We start from the raw sequence: 23,850 nt of genomic DNA on the forward strand, positions 1-23,850 counted from the left end.
TGTAATATAGTTTCTTTACAAACGTTTGTGACAATATCGGTATACAAGACACAATGGCAGTACAAATCGAGAAAAAAAAAAATCATTCTACACTTAAGATTTTTGCAAAATCTCTTATGGGATGAAAGTTCGAAGAAATATTAAAAAAAGAAAAAATAACAATTTAAGGAAGACAAATACAAGATAGCATTGTCTAAGAACATCTATCAGTGTTCATGTGTACATTTATCATACCATGCATTTATAGATGAACACATTTTAAACCTAACGATTTCTTATATTTAGTGTTTTAATAAATATTCCTCAAAATCATTACGCTTTGTGCAATTTCAGACCAACATGCATAGAACATCAACGCATAGCATTAGAAACAAAATCTTCCTATCGTTCTTTTTTACGATTAGTTCCGTTGTGTAGGAAATATAAATAGTAAAAAATTATTTCTTTTCCTTTTTTTTATTATTTTACACATAGTATTCTTTATACATACTACGTATGTTTTATTGTAAAACACATTATCTAAGAGATTAAAGAAAAAAAAAAAGGTATCGAGATCTTTTACCATACTTTAAAAGTGACCACATAACGAACGTTTCTTTTGTAAATAACACCTCATTCCAGATATACAATAAACATCTTACTTTAAAAACTTGGTGATTTTTAATATCAACTACAACAAAAACATGAAACTAAAACCGTACCGATCTCTGTTCGTGATCAATGATATTCTAATGTTCGATCGATCATTTAAAGGGCACAACCGTGCCCTTCCGAAAGTAGGGCACCAATCCTACGTTTCATTTTATATTCGTCAAAGTTCTCACCCGTACCTTATCCACCTGTAGTAAAGAGATAAACTCGCGTTATCACAATATAACTGATATCAGTATCGTTATCACGCTTCGTTACCTGAAATCAAGCTCAGTTTCTTCCAGTACAATAGAGAAATCGGTTCGTTTACCCTAATAAAAAATGCGAAACAAGTTACGTCCTGATCGCGTTTCCGGTTTCGCTAAATCGATTCTCGTCGGTTGTTTTCTCTTATCCATATTAATTGTACGAATATCGGCTCAAATCGATAACGAGACATTCGAAAACGCGTTTGGATTGGACGAGACTGAATTCCCGGATAATGAAGAACCGATCTATACAGGAAGTAACACAGATGACGAAAAGGTGGAAGCAGAAGGTCCACTGTCGGAAGTGGAAAATCTGAACGGCGACGAGGGTGGCAATAATGAGGACGATGTAAAGGAGGTAAATGGTGATGTTCCAGCTAACGTGAATGAAAATTCAGGTCAAGAAAATAATGCTAAAGAAGAAGTTAGCGTTTCGCATGGTATATCCGGCAAAATGGCCGGGGGAAAAAGTGAAAAATATGTGAGATACGGTGAGTGTTTCGATATCAATGGGCGTGACCACTATTTTTTCTATTTCATTGCACGTTGAATCATTATTTTATCATTCGTTCAATTAAAAATCGATGGTTATATTATTCATTGAAGTTAATTTGAAGATTCCCGTACTACCTTTTTTTTGGAATTGGTTTGATCTTGGATAATAAACGTACATCGTACAATCGTGTTATTTTGTTATACGGCCTAACTAACGGATTTGATCTTATCTTCCATTATCAGTTACTCACCGTAACGTGAATCGGAGATGAATCACTGGATTTTGTATCGCCACGACTTTCGTAATTACGGTGTACTTCAATCTTCCTCTTGCACTTGATATCATGACTAAAATTATTTCGCTTGTCTTTTATGATTCGTCCTTTTATCATTAATTTGTGAAAACGTATTTCGTTGATCTTTGATCCTAGAATGATATTTATATTTCTAAAAACTACAATCACGCTATTACACCAAGTGAATACCTACCCAAAACGCTGTAATTTAACAATGAATAACAATCAGTACCATTACGGCACCACATTTAAATATTAATATTTCAATTTAACAAGAAATGAATGGTTAACAATGAAAACCGTATTAATGAGTTGATGAAAAGTTAAATAAAACATTTAAACATGGAACGTCATCTATCCTTTTTACACAAAAAACAAATTTTCTACCTGATACATTTTAATATCATTCTATCGCATTGTTACACTTGCATAAATCATTGTGCAGAAGAAAATATTGGAATTTACGTGTTCTTGTAGATTCCGATTTACCAGAAGCGGATCGATACGCTCCTCGTTCGGATGATTCAGTTCTTGATTACGTTTTAACGGAAACCAGGTTAAAAGAAATTCGATCGAAGTTTATGTACTGGTTCTTCGACAAAGGTGGTGACGACGACGAAGGCGATTATCAAAAACAAATTCAATCTTCCACACCGCAAATACATAAGAACTTCAACTTCCAATTGCCCTTCTATAAATTTAGATATAATTATACCAGGGTACGTTACAAATGATTTAGTAATTAAATTAATTTTTCAACAGTGAGGATGGTACAGTAAGAACTTTTATAATAATTTTGTAATAGCATATTAATTTAACACTTTGATGGCGACGAGTATCATAGAATTTACGACCTTTGTAATTTTAAGCCTCCACTTATCTCTGAATAGAATTCACTGATAGTATTGTATTGAATAAAGCAAAACACATAATATTCCAGATATCCATGAACGGTTTCATAGAATTCAGCGATCCTCCAGTGCACTACACCTACCCTCTCGTGTTTCCCGTTAAAGATTGGCCAAAAAAGAACGATCCTAGCTTCATAGGAATGTTCTTCAGCAAATGTCGTATAGGAAAAATAAGAAAAACCGACATCGATCAAAGAAAACCAGGAGTATACTTTAGGTTATTGGACAAATTTAATGATTTGATAAACATATCGTACGTGTAATATTATAATTCCTTTTTAAAAATAAATTTTAGAATGGAGAGGGACTTGGAAAACAGAAAGGATCAATTTGGCGTTGAGATGCGCGAACGCGTTAAATGGGATATCCGGGAAGGAATTATCGGTACCGAATCCTTTGAACCCAAGCATGCAGTTATAGTTACATGGAAGAACATGTCTTTTGCCGGTGGTATCGACAATTCCCTTTACAAAACGAACACCTTTCAAATGGTACTGGCCACCGACGAAGTGACTACATACGTGATATTTAATTACTTGGACATTCAATGGACCAGTCACACGGAAGCTGGTGGTGACACTACGGGTGGAGAAGGTGGTGTAGCAGCGTTCGTAAGTATCGTCGTTCATTTCTCTGCTCGTAATCTATACTATATTATTTTCCTATATTTTATTATTTTACCTAGGTCGGTTTCAATGCCGGAAATGGTACAGAAAGATACGAATACAAACCATACTCCCAGAAGTCGACGATTCGTGATCTACCGGGTAGAGGATGGGCAAATGGTTTTCCAGGTCGTCACATATTCAGGATAGACGAAAAGATAATGCCAGGCACTTGCAACAAAGACATCGGTAATACTGAACGATAGACGTAAACGGAACGACTATAAATCGTTATCGAAATGTTAATTTTTTCCAGCGGGAGCAAATTTAGATCTCATATTCGCGCCTGAGAGCGGGAACATGTTAGGTGGTACCATCGTGAATATCACCGGTCCATGTTTCAACGAGACTGAGATGATTCGATGTATGTTTGAAACTGTAGTAGTAACCGGTACTGTGATCGACAAAAATCGTGCGATTTGTGTTCAGCCCTTTGTGAGGGCAGAAGGATACGTTCGATTTGCGATCAGCATTGGTGACAGTAAAACTTATAACTGGAAAGGGAAATATTTTATCGGTAAGATGATCGCTGAAACTCGAGCAAACGGAATTTTATCGTATTAGAATTTAGATGTCTGATTCAATTGTACCGATAGAGACACCAGCCACGGCAGCGGAGAAGATCAAAGTATCAAATACTGTTCACGAGAAGAATCCTGCCACGATAGAAGTCACTTGGAAGCCTCACAATTTGACCAACAATTTAAATGCTGGCATACAGATAGCATTGTGGGGATATCGCGAGACAAAAACTACCCCAGAATTCGAGTACATCGACATTTTGGAGGTTCGTGAAAGAAAACCCTATTAAACAATACATGGTAGATAATTTCATGTTTATAATGATTGTGTGTTGAATCTTAGCAAGGAATCACGAATATCGGTTCCTATATCATCCGCCCAGCTTCATTGCGTAACCGCACTAATCGGTACCAACAGGATATGAATTTTGGATTCATCCAGCTCAATTTGACCGACCCGTTGAAACAAACTGGCCTAAATATTACACCGTACGTAAGCTAGGATAAAATAATTATATAAGAAGTTAGTTTAATAGAATTGATGAGTAATAAACAGAGAAACTTCTGTAGAAATTTGTGGAGTAGACCAATTCCATTGGCCTGGTACTTTGGTCCGCAGTGGGAAAGAATGTACGGATCGGCATGGGCTCAAAAACTTTGCGATAAGTGGATAATGAACGATAGATACCTGAAGAATTTCGCGGGCGAGGTGGCCTTGTGCCCGTGTATCGTGGAACATGCATTAACCGATAAAGGTCGCTTCCTTCCGGATTACGATTGTGACAAGGACTCGAATCTAGACTGCATGTACAATAAGCATGCTTATCATTGCGTGAGAACTGGCGCACCTAGGTAAACGAAGTTTAAACAAAATTTAAGTTTTAGAGTTGAAAAAAAAATATTTCTCCTTTTGTTATTTTAATTTATTACGATAGTATGGACGGTTCCGAGCAACAATGCTGTTACGACCACAGAGGCTATCTGATGTTAACGTACGATCAGCAATGGGGTTCCAGGCCGCATCGATCCCATAATTTAGGATATTACCCATGGGACGAGGCGAACAAGGTTCCCACCCTTTCACACTGGCACCATGATGTTGCACCATTCTATATGTGCTGTTTATGGCAAGAAGAACACGCTGTTGGTTGCGAAACGTTCCGATTCGAAAGACGACCGAGTCAAGATTGTATCGCTTATCAGTCTCCAGCGGTGGCAACGGTGTTCGGTGACCCTCATGTCGTTACTTTTGACGGTCTTGAGTACACGTTCAATGGAAAAGGGGAATTTGTCCTGGTACGCGTAAATAACATGAAAGATAAACTCGACATTCAAGCCAGGTTCGAACAATTACCGAACAACGTGTATGGCGAAGTTAAAGCTACTCAGTTGACGTCTATTGCTGGTAATTTATATAATTATAATAAATCTACGTTTGTAAGAGGATTCTATAACCGTACTTAATTTTTCTCTACACAGCAAGAGGGAACAATTCAGCCACCATTGAAGTTCGATTGAGACCTAAACACGCTCAGTGGAGGTATCGTCTCGACGTCTTCGCTAATGAACGTCGAGTGTATTTCGACAGACGGGCCCTTAAATTTCAACACTTCAGTGGCGTTGTAGTTTACACGCCCACTTATATTCTAAATCAAAGCGAAGTGATTATCATGTTCGACACGGGTGCTGGCGTGGAGGTTGTAGAAAACGAGGGGTACATGACGGCCAGGGTTTATCTGCCTTGGACTTATTTGGTACGTACGTTCACCGGTAACTTAGACTACCTTTAATCAAAAGAAGTCTAACAATGAATCGTCAGACAACGAATAACTGGTAACATTGTCCTTCAACTTACTTTAGAACAAGACTAAAGGACTATTTGGTACATGGAACTTCGACATCACGGACGACCTGACGACTCCTGATGGCAACCAAGTTTCCGGCACCAATTTGAATCACTTCGAGACCGTTCACAAAGACTTCGGGCTAAACTGGATGCTGGAAGACAAGGAAGATGCGCAGAAAGGAGGGGCTTTGTTCACTAGAAAATTCGGTAGAACCTCTAGTTATTACTCCAATAGAACTTTCGAAGCTGAATGGAGGAAAACACCGGGGGAAATAATACCATCTAACAGGTGATCATCGTTCCATTTCAAATCAATGAGAAACATGATGAATTATTTCTTAAAGAAAAGAAAGGAATATTTATCTTATTTTATTTCAGGTCGTACGATATACAACGAGCTATTGATCTTTGCGGAGATTTGTATCAATGCCAATACGATTACGCGTTGTCGCTTAATAGAGACTTGGCTCACTTTACGAAAAACTATTACAATACGTACACTCAAATTAGAGACCTGAATATGAATCAACGCGGTAAGTAGTATAAAAAGCTGTTCAAGGTATATGAACAAAAAACAGCTACTTTATTTTGCGTTATTATATTTTTTCTTTTTTAGTTGTATCTTGTGGTGTATTGGAAACGCCACGTTTTGGACGCAAGAGTAACTTCTTCTTTGTACCGGGGACAAAGGTTACTTTTGAATGCAATCAAGATTTCACGTTGATTGGTGATCAACGACGTGTGTGCACGCCGGAAGGTCGCTGGAACGTGCCGGAGTACGGATACACAGAGTGTCTACGTAAGTGTATAATCTTTTTAAGATTATTCTTCATTAATTTTCTTGAAATGCAATCATTTCCATTGCGACATTCGTACATTATTACCCTGCTTCTCCATTCTTATCTGTTTGCATTTGTTCCTCGACATATTTTGTTAATTATCTCAACATCTGCAATCATGCATCGAACATGATAATTCATCGGCACATCACGATAGTCTTATGTCTCGCTCGGGTAAAAAGGAATAAAGATTGTTTGGTATTACACAAATATAGGTCAGATCGAGTATGCTCAGCGTACAGCGTGGACAACGATGGGCATTATTTTCGCCGTGTCAATTCCTATAATAGGATGTATCCTGGGTTCATTTTTTTTAATACGAAAGAATCAGAAACAGGGAGGTTCCGTGAATTCGTGGCGTTATTCTGAACGCAGTTCCGGTATTGATAACGAATCTACGTTGCTGAAACAGGCTACACCGTTGAAAGCGTACGAAAGACCAATTTCACCAGTTAGCGATACCAGTACTGCAGCCAGTACGGTCAAGAAACCTCACAGTTACGACAAAGTCTATCGCACACACGAACCATTACCAAACAGACCGAATGTCGATTTCGAGGACAAAGACTGGGACCTTAAAGAACCTAATTCCCCGACCGATTCGGAGAAAAGCATGACAGAGTCTATTAGAAAAGCTGGAAGTCCCACGAAAGAGAGCGACGTATAAAATAATTGGGATAAATTGTCGTGGTCCAGGGACGGATCCAGAAGCCCCTTGCTTGGAGGGTGAAATATATAAAAGTAGATTCTGAATCTTTTTGTGCACCTTTTGATGTTTCACTTTTGGGAGAATTCAGGCAGATCCTAGGAAGAATTTAACTTACAAGGGGAACTACCCAAGTGTTACACTCACTTATTAATGAAACTTTGCCAGCTTGTAGAGCTCGTCGAGCTGAACACGCCTATACATACCCCCTTTTAGAGGCAGACGGCTAATTGTTTAAAAGATATTAACAATTGCAGTTAGTTATTCCTTACATTTTGAAGTATGACAAACTCACACATACAACTCGCAATCTAGAGATCCACGGTTCAAATCCTTGGTTCCCACCATTATTTTTTTTTTAATGATAATTTGTCTCTTTTTGAATAACTAAAATTCTATATAATTCTAAACTAAAATTTTATATTCTATTTTGAATAACTTAAATTTTATAAAAATTGCAGTGTATGTAATTAATTATTAATAAATGCAATGATTATAGCACAGCTGTAATAGTTATTCAAAAAGAGACAAATTATAATTTAAAAAAAAAAACTTGGGAACCATGGATTTGAACCAAGCTGTACAAGCTGGCAAAGTTTCATTAATAAGTGAGTGTAACATTTGGGTAGTTCTCCGTATTAGAACTTTCTATCATTGTCTATAAAGAATACTAAGTTCACGTAAATTTATTTATGATGATTTCCTGATTTTTTATTTTCATCGTCTCGATCATCCCCGCACTGGATTCGCCCCTGTATTGACCGTCTGTAATCCTTGACAAATCGAAAAAAGAAAACTCATACACTTGACATTCTTGACACACCTTCGGGAATTCATCATTTATGCATTAAAATTTCTTTGGAAGCATCTCTTCCATGACAAATATTTCGGGTCATAAGCATTCGCGAGCGTACGCTTCGGAATAGAATCGCACATAATCGAATATCATTTGCACGAAAAATGAACTGGACTGATAAAAAGATGAATTAAATTGTACGTCAAGCGTGAATAAGTAGATCCCATTTGTATATACATGTACATGCTATTTTTGCTGTGGAATAGAAATGTTCTTCATTTACGGAACAATTAATATTAAATATTATACATATCATTAAATCGCAAATGAGCTTCATATTTTTATACAGTTTAATGCATAATATTAATTTTGAGCGCATTAAAATTCAGTATCAAGTTTTGTAATTATGGCATGATTGTATAAAATACACTTGCTAATTAATGTACAAATATAGTTGAATAAACTTTTCTATACCATTTAAATACTCAGGAAATTTCTATTCCACATGCATTTATAAAATCATTTGCCATAACATTTAGGCATCGATTTAGAATCACTATAGTGGAATAGAAATTTCCACCAGAATTATTGTCATCATTTTATATTATTTTTATTATCCATAAATCCTTTGTCCTTCCTATTTAAATTATTTATAAATTTATCTGATATAAAATCTAGAAAGGGAGAACGCACATTGTCTTTAATATTACATATCTTGTTAAAAATCACAGGTCAACAGGAATATAGTTCTCGACAGGCGGGTATTACCACTGGAATAATATTTGCTTGTTTAATTCCGATTCTACTGCTAATAGTTTGTGTGGCAGTTAGAGTTTTGAAGAAACAGAGAGAACAACGAGAGCAGGAGGAATCTTTGCACAGGTAATAAAATTGGACAATAACTATTATGAGTATTCTTATTTAATATAGTGATAATATTTAAAAATGTTTTTTTAGAGCAAGGAGTGCAGAACTTCAAAGATTAAGAAAAATTAAAGAAGACGACGAACCAACTACTTATTCCAGTAAAGCAACAGATATCAATTAGGTATCATTAGATCCTCCTTAAAAAAAAAACTTTTTTTATGACTTGCCTCATGTCATTACACATTATACTTCTATCATTTATCCATTTTAGAATTTAATTATATTTATTTTTTAAACAAAGTATTCATATTAGTTGTTAGGTTTACAAATTTAAGTACAATTATTTTTATAATTAGTATAAGTATGTAAAATCACTATACAAGATGATGCATTTAATTTAAATTACTTGTCAAAGCAGAGATTGTATAAAACAAAATTGTTAGCTTATTTATGACAGAGAATATCACTTTATATTGACAATATGTATATGATTTAATATACAATGTATACAATTTTATACTGCAATAAAATATATGAAAGAAGTTGTAAAATATGCTTTCCTATAATACCAGCGAAAATAATTTACTCGATTTAAAGAAATACAAAGCGTCCTTCGGACGATCTTTTTAAATTTTTGAAAAACATTTCCGGTTGTTTAATATACGCGGCTAACTTTAATGGAATAAACGTTGCCATCTCGTAGCAAAAGTGAATAACTACGTTAAAAGTTACCGACCGTTCGACCACTTCTGTTGCTTTACTCGGACAGAGTAGTAATTCTACCACTGCGTTATCCAGTGATTAAACTATTTATGTTAGACTTCCTGCTTCGAAGTGTTTAGAATGCATGCTGTTCGGACGTTGTTCCTGGGTAATCGTAATTACGCGAATTTCCTTGCTTTACGACGAACGGTCCGAGATATAACAGCGGTTCATTGAAAGGCAAACGGGTACCGGCGTTCCAATAAATTTCTGTGCAGAAGAAATTCACGATATTGTATCGTTGATCGTGTTCGAAGTCGGTATTTCAAAGTTGTTACGAGCGATGGATTTAATTGGATGACAGTTGTGGAGAGAAAAAAGATTGCGACACCAGAGGTACGTGTTCGGTGTTCAATTTCATGTCGTAACTACGATGACAATATTCTTGTTGTTTAAGGTAAGTAGATCGTATTGCAGCCGATACTTTATTAACCTATCTTATCTCTTTTGTTTTCGTTCTGTGCTACGTTAGCGCATGTCCAGTTACATGATTGTCAGATCATTCAAAATGCAAGGTGTACTTTGTATACAGATAGAAATAAAATCAAATTATGATAAATTAGAGAAGAGATGACTTTTGTGATACAAATTAGTAAAAAATAAATTAAATAAATTGATAAAGTTAATTGATTTAAATGTACATAGTGACATTTACAGTAAAAATTCGATGAAAGCGATACGGTCGAGACTGAACTTTCGCTTACATCGTGCAGCTCCTATATTGTTAAAAGTTTGCCGACAGGTAGGGGTTTCAGAAATTAACCCCAGCGGTGGGGATGAGTTCTTCACTTTCATCGAATCTTTATTGTAGTCACTGATATTTAAAAAATCTTGTATTCTCTGGTTTGTAGATATCGACCCTTATAGGATAAAGCAAATACGGTAATCATTCAACGAATCGGAAAATATGTCTGTCATATTGCAATGGCTCGATCATGGCTAGGATGTTTGTTCGGCGTTTTAGTACCATCGGCGATTTTTTATCTCTATTTATTGTTAAATGGTAATAACCGACGCTACTGTAACATTGTTTCTTGTTATTCATATCACGTGTGTTATAGTTCCTTCCGCTGACATCGATTCTTTCAAAATCGTTGGCAAAGAGAGCTTACACGTGGAACGACCTATCTTTGACAAATTACATTCTGAAACTAATCGTAACGAGGTAAACATGTTGATTAAATGATTAGAAAATAAAAAAAATATAGAAATTTCTGAGTACCAATATTTAGTATCCTTAACCCTTCTTCGGATTATAGGAGCCACAGTAGTCCTTCAAAAGTTAAAAATTTAAGCTTCCCTTAGTTAAAAAAAGGGTGCAAAAGGAAGTGCTCTCCATCTGCCTTCTCTGTCCATATTTTTATTTTAAAAAAGTTTCCAAGTTAGGCTCTCCCTGGTTTCTCCCTAGGTCTTCCCAAGACTGAAGGTGGATAGTTTGAAACTCTTCCCTTTACACTTACCCTTACCCAAAAGAAGCCCACATTTGCATACTTAAACTGAATAATGGCTCTAGGAAACCATCTGTGAAACTAAATTAAAAAATCCAGAGAAGGGTTAATGATTCAGTAAGGGTTAATTGATTAATATAACATAATTTATGAGAAGAATTTCTGTGAGATATAAATTATATAATGAAACATCGAGGATGAAATTGTCGATAGATAGGATTGATCTTTTTCAAGGCAAAATGCGAGACCATACATATAGCGATGGTGTGCGCCGGATACAACTCGACGTTCGCTCTGGTGACAGTAGTAAAATCTGTTTTATTCTACCGTACTAAACCTTTGCATTTTCACTTGCTCGTCGACGAGATTGCAAAGAGAACACTGACAACTGTGTTTCGAACATGGGATTTACCACATGGTTTGTAATACTCTTACCGCGATGCAACATTCTCATCCGTTCTCTGTTACTTTCCATAAGCTGTTTCGTTTGCATCATTTTACAAATTTTAGTACAAAGAAGTGGAACAAAATGAGAGGCAAACATATTAGGATTCTTAAAATTAGAATTAGGATCCATCGAGTTAATTTTTTTTTATTGATGTTAATTGAAAGCTGTCTGAAAAAAAGCTCGCACACGAGAATTAACGTTACGTATGTAGGTTCATTAGCAGTGGAGGTCGCGTTAAACACTCGTTGCCCCGGTTGTAACAATTAACACGACGGTCAGTCGGTGAAATAAATTTGGACAATCAATCTATTTAGGCTTTAAGTTTCTCGAAGAACGGATGAGAGTTCAGAATTAGTGATGGATATTTAATATTGTATCTTGAAAATTCTATAATAATATAATTGTTATGAAATTTTGAATAACTTAAATTTACCTTGTATATTCGAAGCGGTTCAAAGTAGTTATTAATCCATCACTATTAAGGAGGCAATTTTTCCTTTCAAAGAGATGGAAGATTGGCAATTTCTCAGTTAGCTCGTTCTTTTTAGTGAACTTGACGTACTATAAAGCGGAAAGATGGGTACCAAAGGTGTCCTGGATACCTAACAAGCATTACTCTGGCGTTTACGGTCTTCTGAAATTAATCCTGCCGGATGCGATGCGAGAGGATAAAGTTTTGGTATTCGACACGGACGTAACCGTGGTGAACGACGTTAATTTACTTTGGCAGATGTTCGAGAAGTTCACAAACGATCAGGCCCTAGGGTTGACGGAAAATCAGAGTCATTGGTACATAAAGGCTTTGTCTTATGGTCAACGACCATGGCCGGCACTTGGTAGAGGCTATAACACGGGCGTGATGCTGATGCACTTGCAACAACTTCGTAACAGAAAATTTATCAGTCTTTGGGAAACAGTTACGAAGCGTGTTCTGGCATACATACCGGAGACTAGCTTAGCCGATCAGGATATAATGAATGCCGTTATCAAAGATCATCCTTCCATTGTATATAAAATCGAATGCACCTGGAACATACAGCTGAGCGATCACACGATCAGCGATCAGTGTTATCGCGACACTAGTCGTATAAACGTATGTAATAGTACTCAGGAATTTGTCGTTTCCGTCGATAGAATCGTTCCTTCTTCTTACGCGGTTTCTTATAGATTGTGCACTGGAATTCACCTCGAAAGCAAGATGTATATAATAAGAATATCAACGAGTTTCGTAAGTTGCATAAGATCTTCCTCGATATGGATGGGAATTTGCTACGTAGACGCTTGTTTGGTTGTGATAAACACGAAGCTGTGTCAGAAGTAAGTGTAGCTTTAGGAGGGACGAATTAAATGCACGTGATAGCAAGTTTGCTATTTGCAATTTTTAGTACAACGAATCGAGCCTCTGTCGAGAGTTCACCAGAGGCGCGACCACCTTGTACCGAACACATCCGTTCCTCCTCGAGTACGAGTACAATGTATACGCACCGGCGGATGTGGCTCTGATAACTCAATGCAGCGTGGAAAGAATACCTTTGTTAGAAGATATATCGAAACATTGGCCTGGTACCATAAGCGTCGCCCTGTACCTGACTGATGCCGAAGTGCAGAATTTCCTTGAATTCGTCCGTGGATCCGTTGAGTTGAGGAAGAGGAAGAACATCGCGTACCACGTGGTGTACAAGGACGGGGTGAAATGAATTTTCTTAACGTTCATGACATTTAGCCTTTGAAAATTCCTTGTTACAAGTATTTCTTCCACGTTTCAAGAAAATTGAAAATTTATAGGAACTCTATCCAATCAATTATCTACGAAACATTGCGATGTCGTACGTATCGTCCCCGTTCATTTTTCAACTGGACGTCGATTTTCTGCCTCAGTACGGCTTGCACGAAGCCCTTATGAGTTACATCGTTAAATTGAACATCAGTGAGTCGGACAAAGTAGCTTTGATCGTGCCAGCATTCGAGACCGAGCGTTATAGGTATTTCCTTATTAAGTACGACTCGAAAGCAGCAAAGAATCGCATCGTACACCCCATGCTATGTGTCCATTTTATAGGTTTACCTTTCCAGCGAACAAGGATGAGTTGCTGAAATTCTTGAAACGTGGCGTTTTGTATACATTTCGTTATCACGTTTGGACCCAGGGTCACGCAGCTACAAATTATAGTTATTGGCGAAATACTATGGAACCGTACGAAGTACGTGTCTCTGATAAGAATAATTAATTTTCGTTTCTTTTATACATAAATGAATATCATCGTAGGTTTCCTGGGAACCAGATTTCGAGCCCTATATCGTCGTCTCAAAACTGGCACCCAGGTACGACACCAGATTCATCGGTTTCGGATGGAACAAAGTTTCCTATCTAACGCATTTGACCGTACTAGGCTACAAGTAAGAAGCTTTTTTAGCACTGCTCTTCTTAGTTAAAATACCAATTTTTCATTTCTTCGGATAGTTTGAAATATTAACGATAACAAGCTTTGTCACTTTACTTGGGTGTTAGGGTAATTGAGATAAGAAGAGCAGAATATGTTTATTAAATGACTTTACAGCACCCAAGCGCTATAACGCGATGCCATAAATTGAAGATTTATATAGGTACATTGTCTTGCCGGATACATTCATTATCCATCGGCCTCACGCCCCTAGTCTCGACATCGGCAAGTTCAGGACCGACTCCATTTATAGAAGGTAATGTGCCACTAAATAAACGATTAGGGGATCGAGTTTTTGAATAATTGAGGAGAATGACCCGACTATCGAGCTGACAATAAGTAGCAATATGTTTATCATATCTTCAATATATGCATAGCGTCCAGGCTATAGCTCTCTTATATCTACATTTTGCAAGTTCAGTCAGCATTATTTAATTGTTGCCGATGATTAACTCATTTGCAGTTGAAAATTGACATTTCAGGTGTCTGAAAAAGCTGAAGGACGATTTCGTTGAGGAATTGGTGACCAAGTACGGAGAGAGTGCCCTGTCGAAGTTGAAAAAAGTGACCAAAGAAGAAAAAATATTGAAACCTGTCAAAACCAAATAATCGATTATATTTGTAATATTTCGAGAGACTGTGAAAACTATTTTCTCAATAAAACAAGAAACTTATACGGAAAAATTGTGTAAACATTGTGTTTCTCTTTCTCGTTTCATCAACTAATTAATAGACGAAGAAGACAGAAACACAACGAAGGGGTTGGGAAATATTTATTAAAATTTAACCATCGTAGTGGAGTGTACAGAGTGGTGCTTTCAGTACATTCTTTTAATACAGTCACGCTAAATATTTCATTTATAAAATATGTATAATATTTACAGTGATAGTACATTGACAATGACGTATAAATTATATCCAGTCAAAATACACAGATACGAAACTTAAATCCTGTTAGAAACGGCAAGCTGCATATGTTGTATCTCTAATCAAAATTTCTCTATAAATAATAATCGTCGAGACGAATTATCGTGACAATAACAGCGCAACGTAACAATGTAAAATCTAAAATTAAATCGACAGGAATATTAAATATTAACCACAGCTACGTAAATAATAATGATAATAATAATAGTAATAATAACATGAATATCAATAATAAGGTTTGGATACAATATAAAGTAGAAAAGAAAGCATGATCAACGTTCGAAAAGAATAGTCGGTTCGATTATCCATCCTCTTAACTCTCCTATCTCCTCTAAGATCTATGAAAAGAAAATTCTGATCGTTACGTTTCCCTAAGGAATTTCCTTACACCTATATCGTGACACGCAAACATAGTTCCTTTACATTTATAATAATCACCTATTACGATAAAAACACTTGAAAGCGTTCTTATCCTGTACAACGGAGAGCTGTACGAGGTACGAAAATATGTTAATGAAACGTCATTTATTCATGACTCGGCCCCGTATTATTTATAATATTATATGTTCGCACACATTCGACAAGCACATGAAACTTGCAACGCGGCTGATCCAGAGAAAAAGACGCGTCCAACAAATTCTTCATCACCGTAACAACTCTTCGTCAGGAACATGCTTCGCATTCTGCACGGTATTTATTCTTACACGTTACAGTATACACGTGGAAATTCAAGTCTCTCCTATAAATATTCTTTACACAGGTGGCGATGGAATGAGTTAGGCAGTATCGACGATGATGATTAGGACACGACTCGATTGATCGATCAAGATAGCACAATTTCTTATTAGAACTAATTAAACCTGTGGCTTGTTCAAAATCAATTCGACCCTATAAAATTCTCAATTTCGTCAGATACAAAATAGAAATGTTCATTTCGAAAATTAAATAATCGTATTCTGATAATATAAATTGTTAAGGATGATTTTAAGCAGCTCATTGATCTTGAACAAATTTCACCACTGATACCACCATTCTTCACAGAAAAGATGAACGAAGAAATGAATAAGCATCCTTTACAAATTATCGCTGACATTAACCAGCGTTCCTATGTTACAGCAATGGATGCAAAGTGAGGGAAGTTCCTTAAGCCGTGAAGCTTAGTTTGGACAACACTGGCTTACACTAAAGTCTTATCGTGTCGTGTAAACGTTTCGCAATGAAATCGTGTCGCTCGTGTACACGCGGTTGTTCGAATCGTTTACATAAAACGTGAACACACGCGAAACGATCGTGTTCGAATTAGCTAATTCGATCACGCTTAGGAAGTTATTTTCTCGCGAGTATCGGACATAGTTTCTCGCCAATCGTTCGCTTAACCATTGTGTTTTTTTCATCACGAACGCAATTCCTTTGGGATCGACGAGTCTCAACGAAAAATCTTCAGTCTTCGAAGAAACGAGTTAAAAATATTTCGTGAATAAAAACATTTCTGGAGATTGTACGAGCCGTACGCTTGTTACACTTAACTCTATGCGATTTAAATAACATTGTCTTCAGGATTGATTTAATGCTCGGAAATTTGTTCTGGTAAAAATCAAGACTTTTAATATTTCCGAGGATTAATCAGCTAATTGTTATGGAGCCATGAAAGAACCAGTGAGAATGCGTTCAAATGTCTCTTAATATAACATATAAATTATAGTCATTTTTGGAATGTAACGAATGCGAATGGAGGCAACATAAAGTACGGTACTTTTGTTCCATATCAGCCTTTAAATATATTTTTTATCAATGAACACTTGTCTATTGTCTATTAATGAATCGTACTTACTGAATGAAAATGCTGTTATTAATACTTTGACCCCTGCCGTTAAAGTATTAAAAAATCAGCATTGTCGAGCTTGCTATATATATTTCTTGTGCACCGTTTGAATCTTTATTACACTCGTATTAATATATTCTTTGAATGCTCTTAATAAAAATCAATAGACTTGACAGAAATAAATCGCTCCATTAAAAAATTACTGAATATCGTATTTCGGTTTTGGGACAATTTAATTAAATGGAACGGTGCACGAGTATTGAATATACAATGGCGTGTTCAAGACGAAAGAAATAGCATTCTTAAGTTATCCTAAAGGAATATGAATGAAAATGGCATGAAAATAATGAGTTACTAGAAGTCCCCGAGGAACACGGTGTTCCAAAGCATACGTTGGTTCATTAAATTAGATTAATTGCACGCGCGCGTTACGTCCAGATGGTTGTGGTCGGATCGGTGTATTGGACGGTAGTTACATCCGTACACAGATGCGGATCAAGAACTTCACGCCAATATCTCAGTGTCAGAACTAAGGGTATTATCTACAGAGGTCGGTCGAAACGTAGTTTCAGCTAATTCCTGGCGGAAATAACTGTTGCACCACTTGAAAATCAAGACGGACGACAGAACCACAGATGATTTTTAAGTACATTCAAACGAGAACATTTTCCTTGCGATTTGCAATTGGCGTACTTATTTTTTGGCAGCATAAAACGAGCAACTTTATAATGATTCAAAATACGCCTTTGAACATTCATTTGTCTGTTCAATTATGAAGCGAGATGAACCCTATAAACGATTGGCTCGATCGAACGTCTTATATTCTCACCACAGACGCAATTAAGTCCGTTGATCGTCGATATCGGCGTAAAATAGACTCGTTTCACGAGGTGTCTTCCATCAACCGTCAATTATACTGCAATTCAACGAGAAAACCGATAACAGCTCCTGGAACGTCGTTCTTTAAACGCGAATCTCTATTTACCCTCGCGAATCACGACTGATTCCTTGGAAAAGGTTTCGAAGCGAAAAATCTCAGTCGCGACTGTATAAAATTCAATCCGCATCCTTTTAGCTTCATCGTGGCTTTGATTCCTGTCACAGAGTAACGACTTCAAACGGATATAACATATATACCTAACAGGTAGATACGCAGAGTCATTAGCGAGAGAAACGGTCGTCGAAGGATCTACTCGTTGATCGTTTGCAAACGATCGTTCAGAAGAGAGGAGTAGATGCGCACGGTTGAACCATGTTGTTACGTTATGGTGTTCGGGTGTCAAAGAGGGAGTCTCATTAAAGCGACGAACAGCCTAACCGCACGCACAAAGTATCCCCGTGATAATAATTGCACGCTGACTGGTGGCTCGTCATACGCGTACCTGGTAAACATGCCTCGGTTAATGGTACATAGAACACGCAGGTTGACTCCCGGGCTTCTGTAATTGCGTAGCTTGTACGAGTTCTATTTTCATGTACAGACTTGTCATGTTATCAGCGAGTGGCGATAAACGAGCTAGCATATCACGGAATGCGAAATGAATATCGCTGGCGGGTGAGGAAAAGTCTTTTTTCATCTATTTTTGCGAGGCAGATGAGAGAGAATTTTGATTGCTGAGAAATTAATGATTTTCTTTGGGAATCATCGATGGAGAACGCTATGAATTGAAAAATCTTCTCGATTTAAAGATTTTTCAAAAGTAAACAAAAATGAAGTTTCATTGTTAAGAAATTAATAATTTTAGTCAATAACAATAATTGTGACGATTACCGGTAATTATGTGCAATTATTAACATTTTCGAGACCTTTCTGTGACGAGGATCCAAGTTAACAGTCGCGATACAATCCAGAACTGGATCACATTTCACTCTTTGTTTCATATGAATTTCATAATTACCAAATCAATATTCCTGATTTCGACGAACATAGACGAGTGTATCTTCCCCGAGCGGTGATTGTGGGAACTCGTGTTGCCGGAGAAATCTTCAAAATACAAAATTACAAAAATATACTCGTGGCGCCGTACCAATCTGCCGTGCCGCGTTGCTTTGAACGTGCCCACATTTACATATAAACAACATCGTGAATTAACGTGCGAATTAAGGTCCGTGTATTTACAGGGCGCGGCACAACGATCGGATCGGACGAGCCGCGACTCTGATAGGCCGCTTAAAATAATCCGCGACGATCGTCGTTCGTGTAACTTCGATTTTATTCTCGACGATTAACGTAACAGTAGATATTCTTCAAGGAAATTCAAAGGAACAATTACCTTTCCTCTGTTGTTTGAAGAATTTTTCAATTAGACACAGTTTGAGTAGATTTTATCGTGCAAAGAAATTGGGACAGTAGAAATAACAAATAAAAGTCGATTAGTATTTTATTTAATTAGTAGAAATCTCTATGTCTGACTTTTGAAACGAGAGACAGAAGACTGTCTGTTGGCACCTATTCAAACTTAACTGTCCTTTTCCTCATTAACATCGACTAATTGCATTAATCTCGATAGTCGAAGAAAAGAAGTTACACGATCGCGTCGCGATTTTCTCCGGATCATCCCACCGAACGCCGCACCGTCATCGTCAAAATTATTTCATAATACTGTTTAGGTGTGCTACAATGTTCAGGGAAGACACATCGTTACCATGGAATCGATATATTGGTCTATGATTATTTCACTGATTGGTATCATGGTCATCAATTGAAAAACTGGAATCTTGTACGTGATCGAAATTAAACGAAAATGGCGAAAGAAAATCGTTGTCGTAACAAAATTTGATGCACCTGTTACAATTGTTATCGAATACATTTCTCCTCGGTTAAGTAGAGTCTCCTAAATGTTCTGTATACAAAAGTACCTTTGATAAAGTGTTTGGGAGATAAGTACTCGAGAGATGCTTCCGGTCTCTTAATAAGCTACTTGAAATTTTAAGGAGATGCTTTAAACGTGAAAGACTTAAATATGTAAATTAAAACACATCGTTCGGAATAAGTAGTTGCCATCTTAAACCTATTATAAGTTGTACGATAAATGAACCGTGTACGATGTCTTATTTTCAACCATTTTCTTACGCCATCGTCTCGTATCTTCGATCAAACAAAACATCAGTCAAAGTGTTAATACAACGATATACTGGGCTTGTACATTGAAACGTGTGAAATACCTTGTCCAGTAATCTTGCTAGCTGAACAATTCCCCAAACACATGAAACAATGCGCATTTGCGGGATAAAGGTGGAAAGAGACGTCCATTTGGAATATTGGAAGTCGTTGAAAGGACTCTCTGTTTCTCTGGTCGCGGGATAAGGATTCGTCCCCGCGTGTTCGCAACAAGTTGAGCAGACGATCGATCCCGAAATCCCCCGCTAAAGTCGGGAATGCAACGTTAAAACCCGGATAAAATGTAGCGGAAGTATAACAAGTTGGTGGCTTACGAGCGATAAACGTTTAGTTGAAGAGCGATCGTTTCTCGCGGTTTGTGTCTACGAAGCCGCGGCAATTTTGTCGACCGAAAACGTTTATCTTTCCTCGAACAATGAAATTTCGTCCATCGTGGAAGATCGATGGTCGAAAGTATTACAAAACATCGTACAAAGTGAAACTCGTTCGGAGAAGCTGATCGAAACGAGAACGAGCTGATATCCGATCAAGAATTCGGTTCAAAAGTGATTCGACTGCATTTTTGGTAATTCTCTCTATAATTACCACGTTTTTTAATTATTTAATTTAATTTACGTATACAACAGCATTCTGAACGGGTCGACATTGTGTCTCTAACTCGAGGATAGCCTTGCCTTGTTTCTAAACCATCATTTAGGTATGGTTTCATGAAAGACATACGAACTATTTCTTACGTGTAATATACATAGTATATACAAACTGTACGATGTTTCTTAATTTTTTTTTTTTACAACACGAACGTACGTCTAGATCCCTCCTGATAGAAACGAAGTATCATGGCCTGCGAGAATATTAAAATATTTTAAAGGACGAGAGAATATGCGTGTAAGATTCATTTGGTCACGGTGTCTTGTCTTGTATCATTGTGATATTTTCTTAATGGAGGATTTCTATATATGAATTACCACCTTGTTACACTCACACTGGAACATTCGCGTTATTTCGTTACCATCGGAGAACAGATATAGTCGGAGGATACTCTTTACGTACGCAAAAACAATTACTCTAACATCATTGTTATTTTAACACGTTTGTTCTTACATTATTGGAAATAATTCGCATGATTTCTCGTGTACGTACAGTTACAAAAGTAACTCTGTTCGACGCGGTCAAGTACCCAACGTAATGCACGATGTAGAAGAAATAGAGGATCATCTTAAAGCTAACGATAAAAAGAATGCAGAGCATCGTTCCCTCGAGGAATAATAAAAAAAAGAAATGCATGATAAACTGTAAATATTTCGTAAGAATCAATCTCGTCTAGTACACACGGGCGAATACAAAAATGTAAATTTAAAAAAAAGAATTGTAGGAATAGAGATTAAGAGAGGTACCCGATCGCGTTTACCACTGCACGATGTCTATACTGGTTTGAACGCGATCTTCGTTATGCATGCAACAAGCACGTCAATAAATAAGACGATCGTATTCGGGAAGTAGCGTTACCATCAACGCTGAGTATCTTATACGATCTGTTCGTGATCTCGTCATCTTTCTCGTCACCTAAACGTCACGAGCGTTCGTATCATTGGTCGTCTTCGTCGACGAACTTCTGGAGGAACGCAAAGAACGAAAAACACCTACGTACAGGTGTTGTTCGACACCTTTCATAGCGTTCTCGCGTGAAAGTCACTGGAACGTAGTCTGTTTCCCGGCTCCTCGCGAAAGAATGAAACCTTTTCACGTCACGAACTAAATAAATTAAAAAATACAAGGAAAGGAAAATAAAATTAAAAAAAAAAAAAGAAAAGAAACAACAACAACAAAGAGTTTGTTGCTTTTGCAGCGAGTCAGCGTTTCACCCGACGACTTGTTTCACCGGATGTGGAAGCCCCCACACACGCTCCACGAGCAAACTGATCCACTCCAACCGAACGCGTGGATTCGCACAAAACCACGGATCGTCTCTTCATCAAAGGCACTACCGGTTTATTGTGACCTCGGTCATGCGTCTCTTCCGCTTAACACGGCCACCACCTCGCGGCCTCATCTTCGTCGACCGATGTACGTAGATCATACCTCCGTCCCGTCTTCACCTTCGTCCTCGTACAGTGGACCGTTCGTCGACTTCTTCTTCGGCTTTGGAGGTGGTCTAGGTGGTACCTTTCTACCGAGAGTGTTGCTGGACGATTGTTGTGGCTGCGATTGATTTAGAACGTGATTGCTGTCGGTGGATTCGTCAGCGATCTTGGATGGCCATTCGGCAGCACCTTCGGGAGCGGCTCTATCGAGGGGGCTGCTGGTCAATATATTTGGGGTGCTTCGCTGTATGGTGCCGTAATGCGAACTAGGCGTTCCTGGCAGAGGTCGATTCCTGATCGAGGACAAAGGCTCGGGACTCTTGTTCAAAGATAACACCGAGCTACCATCGGCGGTGGTGCGTAGACCAAGATTGTCGTAGACAGGCTCCAGTCCGTCTGTGGGCGAAGTGGGTGGACCGCTGCTCCAGCTGGGTGCCCTGGGTCTTCGAGGTATCGTAACGTAACCGTGACGAGGCATTACCGGTGCGATGGTGGAACTGGTGATTCCGTAGGGGGTGACGCTACGGTTGTGCGGCAAGGTCTTGAAAGCGGCAGGATATTGGTTCGAGGGTGAACCGTACGCGGCTGAATTTGGCGTCGCGTGCTGACTCGGAAGACGCGTGTTGTCCGGCGCCGTGGACGCCTGGCTCGTTGGCGACGCGCCCCGACCACCGGAGAAGGCCAACAGATCCGGCGGATACTGGCGATAACTTCCGCCACCTCCGCGGCACAGGGTGCCGGTACCGCTCTCTAGCTCGGGCGTTGCTCGTTCTTCCCTCTCGTCGTCGCCGACTCCGCCGATCACTCCACTGCCAACACCGCCACCGATACCATCAGCTGCCAGAACCATGAACAAAAAAAAGAAGGACGAACGTTAAGAAAGAAAAGTGGAAGACGCGTGGTAATTAAATTATATTAAAAAGAAAAAAAAAAAGAAATAAGAAAAAATGGTAAGCGCAGGTTTGGATTTGGTAATACATATTTCTGCAATGAGACCTCGAAGATGTAGCGAATAGAACTGAATTGCGGGAGTGGTTTTATTTAAAATTGGAAAATTATCGACTATCGAGTTAGATGGAGTTACCTGGCATACTTTAGAAAATCGTATCCTGGACAGAACTACTTACGATTAAACGTTAAGATCTGTTAAATTTGAAATAAGCGAGTGCATTATCGAAGTAAAAATTTATCGTTCATCATGGATCGATCGATCGATCGACAGCACAGACATTATGCACCTTGGTGTGTATCTGAAAAGCAAATGTCGAAGATCCGAGGACGGTACCAGCTCCGTAATGATATAAATATTCTGACGATACCTCTTTCGGAGGGAAACTTACGTCAGATAGGGTGGAATGGTATCAGAAAATGTTATATATAATGTAGAAGAGCTGTCACGGCTTGTATCGCGAAGACACGTAAATCGATCGTGCCCTCCGAGATAAAGTTCATCGGAAGAAAAGTGGGTCGACTCTAGCCCGTACCACGAGCTACGCTTTCGAGTTATAATTTAAACGCCAACTCTATCGCGACTCCTCCGTAACGAATCTGTCAAGAAAATGAAATACAGATCGATGCCAATGCACTTGGCTTCTTTCGTTTTTCTCATTTTATCGCGCTTCACTCGCAGTCAAAGACTTTACTCTGCAATCTTCTCGTCTCGAAGAGCTTCGTGACATGTACACAAACCTTACACCCACTCACTCGCACACGCACACACACTCACACACACGTATACGGTAAGTTTCAGGATCGCGACTGTATTCGTGTCCGTGTAAAATCTTGACGAGTGTCGATGACAGGTAAACTAGAGGGCCAGTAATCGTGAAGAACTTTTATCGTGGCTCGCGTTTTTCAGCATTCGAATCCTGTTCAATAGCAATCAAAAGAGAAAGTAGGACGCGGGGGAGGAGTTGCACACGACCAACCTTCCGCAATTGATACAAAGGGATACCGTGA

General features: G+C 38.1%; 3 protein-coding genes across 18 annotated transcripts in view; 2 read left to right on the top strand and 1 right to left on the bottom strand.

The window, feature by feature from the left end:
- The first annotated feature begins 911 nt into the window (after nt 1-911).
- Nucleotides 912-9,383, top strand: LOC114874972 (protein mesh). Of its 2 annotated transcripts, XM_029184894.2 has the most exons (16): nt 912-1,390; nt 2,168-2,409; nt 2,631-2,818; nt 2,897-3,212; nt 3,287-3,455; nt 3,523-3,783; nt 3,863-4,053; nt 4,131-4,276; nt 4,358-4,639; nt 4,723-5,192; nt 5,267-5,541; nt 5,648-5,922; nt 6,012-6,166; nt 6,250-6,432; nt 8,706-8,856; nt 8,932-9,383. In XM_029184894.2, exons 1-16 carry the CDS (start codon nt 973-975, stop codon nt 9,020-9,022), a joined length of 3,813 nt encoding a protein of 1,270 aa, XP_029040727.2. In that variant the 5' UTR covers nt 912-972; the 3' UTR covers nt 9,023-9,383. The 2 variants fall into 2 exon arrangements, with proteins under 2 accessions (XP_029040727.2, XP_029040651.2); XM_029184818.2 differs by lacking the exons at nt 8,706-8,856; nt 8,932-9,383 and adding an exon at nt 6,688-7,516.
- Nucleotides 9,384-9,631: 248 nt separating this feature from the next.
- LOC114878157 (LARGE xylosyl- and glucuronyltransferase 1-like) lies at nt 9,632-14,624 on the top strand. 5 transcript variants are annotated; one of them, XM_029191763.2, is made up of 13 exons: nt 9,632-10,000; nt 10,249-10,345; nt 10,455-10,606; nt 10,665-10,768; nt 11,286-11,469; nt 12,048-12,592; nt 12,667-12,816; nt 12,885-13,187; nt 13,285-13,481; nt 13,559-13,700; nt 13,766-13,896; nt 14,104-14,196; nt 14,423-14,624. In XM_029191763.2, the coding sequence occupies exons 3-13, from the start codon at nt 10,528-10,530 to the stop codon at nt 14,547-14,549; spliced, it is 2,055 nt and encodes a 684-aa protein (XP_029047596.2). In that variant the 5' UTR covers nt 9,632-10,000; nt 10,249-10,345; nt 10,455-10,527; the 3' UTR covers nt 14,550-14,624. The 5 variants fall into 5 exon arrangements, with proteins under 5 accessions (XP_029047596.2, XP_029047505.2, XP_029047763.2 ...); XM_029191672.2 differs by lacking the exon at nt 10,249-10,345; XM_029191930.2 differs by lacking the exon at nt 10,249-10,345 and having other exon boundaries at nt 9,632-9,939.
- A 74-nt stretch (nt 14,625-14,698) lies between these two features.
- Nucleotides 14,699-23,850, bottom strand: part of LOC114872988 (leucine-rich repeat-containing protein 24) — a 218,701-nt gene continuing 209,549 nt past the window's right edge. For all 11 annotated transcript variants that reach the window (XM_029180839.2, XM_046285354.1, XM_046285357.1 and 8 more), the window contains one exon: nt 14,699-22,728. In XM_029180839.2, coding sequence (XP_029036672.1) covers nt 21,884-22,728 — 845 coding nt within the window. In that variant the 3' untranslated portion in view covers nt 14,699-21,883. The remainder of the gene's footprint in view (nt 22,729-23,850) is intronic.

The sequence above is a fragment of the Osmia bicornis genome, chromosome 4 (genome assembly GCF_907164935.1).
Source record: "Osmia bicornis bicornis chromosome 4, iOsmBic2.1, whole genome shotgun sequence".
Classification (NCBI taxonomy): domain Eukaryota; kingdom Metazoa; phylum Arthropoda; class Insecta; order Hymenoptera; family Megachilidae; genus Osmia; species Osmia bicornis.